The sequence below is a fragment of the Notothenia coriiceps genome, unplaced genomic scaffold (genome assembly GCF_000735185.1).
Source record: "Notothenia coriiceps isolate Sejong01 unplaced genomic scaffold, NC01 NC01_scaffold00035357, whole genome shotgun sequence".
In the NCBI taxonomy this organism is placed as follows: Eukaryota; Metazoa; Chordata; class Actinopteri; order Perciformes; family Nototheniidae; genus Notothenia; species Notothenia coriiceps.
In genome coordinates, this window is record NW_011368058.1 from 135,652 (window position 1) to 138,207 (window position 2,556).

Below are 2,556 nucleotides of genomic sequence, written 5' to 3' on the forward strand. Positions count from 1 at the left end.
AGGAGACAGAGGAGGTCAGGAAAGGAGACAGAATAGGTCAGGAAAGGAGACGGAGGAGGTCAGGAAAGGAGACAGAGGAGGTTAGGAAAGGAGACAGAGGAGACAGAAAACATCAGGAAAGGAGACAGAGGAGGTCAGGAAAGAAGAAAGAGGAGGTTAGGAAAGGACACAGAGGAGGTCAGGAAAGAGACAGAAGAGGTCAGGAAAGGACACAGAGGAGACAGAGGAGGTTAGGAAAGGACACAGAGGAGGTCAGGAGAGGAGACAGAAGAGGTCAGGAAAGGAGACAGAGGAGGTCAGGAAAGGAGACAGAGGAGGTTAGGAAAGGAGAGACAGAGGAGGTCAGGAAAGGAGAGAGAGGAGGTCAGGAAAGGAGACAGAGGAGGTCAGGAAAGGAGAGAGAGGAGGTCAGCAAAGGAGACAGAGGAGGTCAGGAAAGGAGACAGAGGAGGTCAGGAAAGGAGACAGAGGAGGTCAGGAAAGGAGACAGAGGAGGTTAGGAAAGGAGAAAGAGGAGGTCAGAAAGGAGACAGAGGAGGTCAGGAAAGGAGACAGAGGAGGTCAGGAAAGGAGACAGAGGAGGTTAGGAAAGGAGACAGAGGAGGTTAGGAAAGAGACAGAGGAGGTTAGGAAAGGACACAGAGGAGGTCAGGAAAGGAGACAGAGGAGGTCAGGAAAGGAGACAGAGGAGGTTAGGAAAGGAGACAGAGGAGACGCCTCACCTTTCCTCCGCTCCTCTTTCTGCCCAAGGCGGAACAGGACGCTCTCCGGCCTCTGATTGGTCCGGCAGGAGGCCACGCCCCCGGGGCTCGGGTAGGAAGGCGACTGATTGGCTGAAAGGAAAATCAATTAGTCAAATGGACCAATCAGAAGGAGTTAGAGATGTGAGAGTGAGAGAGTGTCTCACCTGTAGGAGAGAGAGCGGCCCGGTCCTCTCCCTGCACACAACAACACACATTATTAATAACAACAACAACATGTTCAGAAACCAGCAGCAAGTGTTGGGTTGATTCAACATGTTACACATAGTGACACAGTTTTCTAACTGATATTTTTGGGTAAGATGTGTGAAATATTCAAATGTTTGGTTGTTTGTTTATTTTATATAATGATTTAGTTTTACTAGATAGTACATTTACTTTTAGATTTGTTGAAGATGTCAGTTATTGATCATATTTTTTAATATATGTGATTTTTAGTATTTTTTTTGAATTGTCTGTCAGTACTTTTTGAGATGTTGTTCGTAAAGTCGTTTATTTTTATTTTTTTTACGTTTTTAGGTGTTAGTAGATTTTTGGAGGTGAGGCCAAACTCTTACCATAAAGAGGGCGGAGTCATCTGTGTGGGTGCAGCGTCTGGAGGGGTATACAGTCTGAGGACAGACAGGCAGACAGACAGGAAGACAGACAGACAGGCAAGGGTTAAAAGGTGGAGGGGAGTCGCCTAAATCATAGTGGGCGGAGCTAAAACAACCAAAACTGGATCTAACCAAGCCCCCAGGAAGTGCCCCAGACTGAGGAAAATATCCGTTGTGTCTGTAGCCTCATCCCAATACCCCTCCTCGACTCCTCCTTTCCCTCACTCGCGTCCCTTCCTTGCATCTTAGCTCCGCCTCCGTAAGATGCGAGCGAGAGACACGAGGAGGTGACAGCTGTATCCCCTCTCATGGGGCTGAACTGAATAACCCTTTAGAACCGGCCCTATCTGGTTAAATATGTATTTAAAGACCCTGTGACACGAGTTTCCCCCATCATCCAAACCCATCAATTTGAGTAAATATTGTCCCCTTGAAAACCGTGACTGAACTGATTTTGGATATTTGTACTTTGATAACCATTAATCTTTCCTTCAATGTTGACCATTTCCTGGATCTTCTCGGGGATTCTTCAAGTCCCGCCAAATGATGTGTGACGTCTTTGCGGGCACAGCGCTCCAGCTGCACCGTTCAGGATCCCAGCATCTGCATGTAAACGCACGATGGCGCACACAGCAGCAAGCTCAGACAGCGATGACAGTTTAATTTTGAACGTGTCTGAGAGCTCATATGAGGCTGAAGGATCGGTTTATTTTGTATCTGTTAGAAGTTTAGGAATTAGGTGCGTCAATATGGGCGATCATACGGTCATGTAGCCAGTGGTGGACTGGGACTACAAATCAGCCCGGGTCTCTCGACCGGCCCACTTCGGTACCGCTAGTACACTGTCAACGGGGGGAGTGGGGGATGTGCTAGGGACTTATCCGACCGGCCCACTTCGGTACCGGCCCCAGTCCACCACTGCACCCAGCCCAGCCCACGTAAACTGTCATCGGGGGGAGCCTCGCTGCAGGGAAACCTAGTGGACCTAGTGTCCCGATCGGAGTGGGAATAATAATAATAATAATAATAATAATNCTGATGGCCAGTCCACCACTGCACCCAGCCCAGCCCACGTAAACTGTCATCGGGGGGAGCCTCGCTGCAGGGAAACCTAGTGGACCTAGTGTCCCGATCGGAGTGGGAATAATAATAATAATAATAATAATAATAATAATAATAATAATCTGTGCATTTTTTCC

At 48.1% G+C, this 2,556-nt stretch overlaps 1 protein-coding gene across 1 annotated transcript in view; it reads right to left on the reverse strand.

Annotated features, from left to right (window-relative positions):
• The window catches only part of LOC104962791 (leucine-rich repeat and calponin homology domain-containing protein 3-like), a 4,681-nt gene that overhangs the window by 1,675 nt on the left and 450 nt on the right, over positions 1 to 2,556 (reverse strand). Inside the window, exons 2-4 of the mRNA XM_010791290.1 lie at positions 1,319 to 1,542; positions 908 to 938; positions 707 to 833 (exon numbers count right to left, since the gene is read on the reverse strand). Coding sequence (XP_010789592.1) covers positions 707 to 833; positions 908 to 938; positions 1,319 to 1,542 — 382 coding nt within the window. The remainder of the gene's footprint in view (positions 1 to 706; positions 834 to 907; positions 939 to 1,318; positions 1,543 to 2,556) is intronic.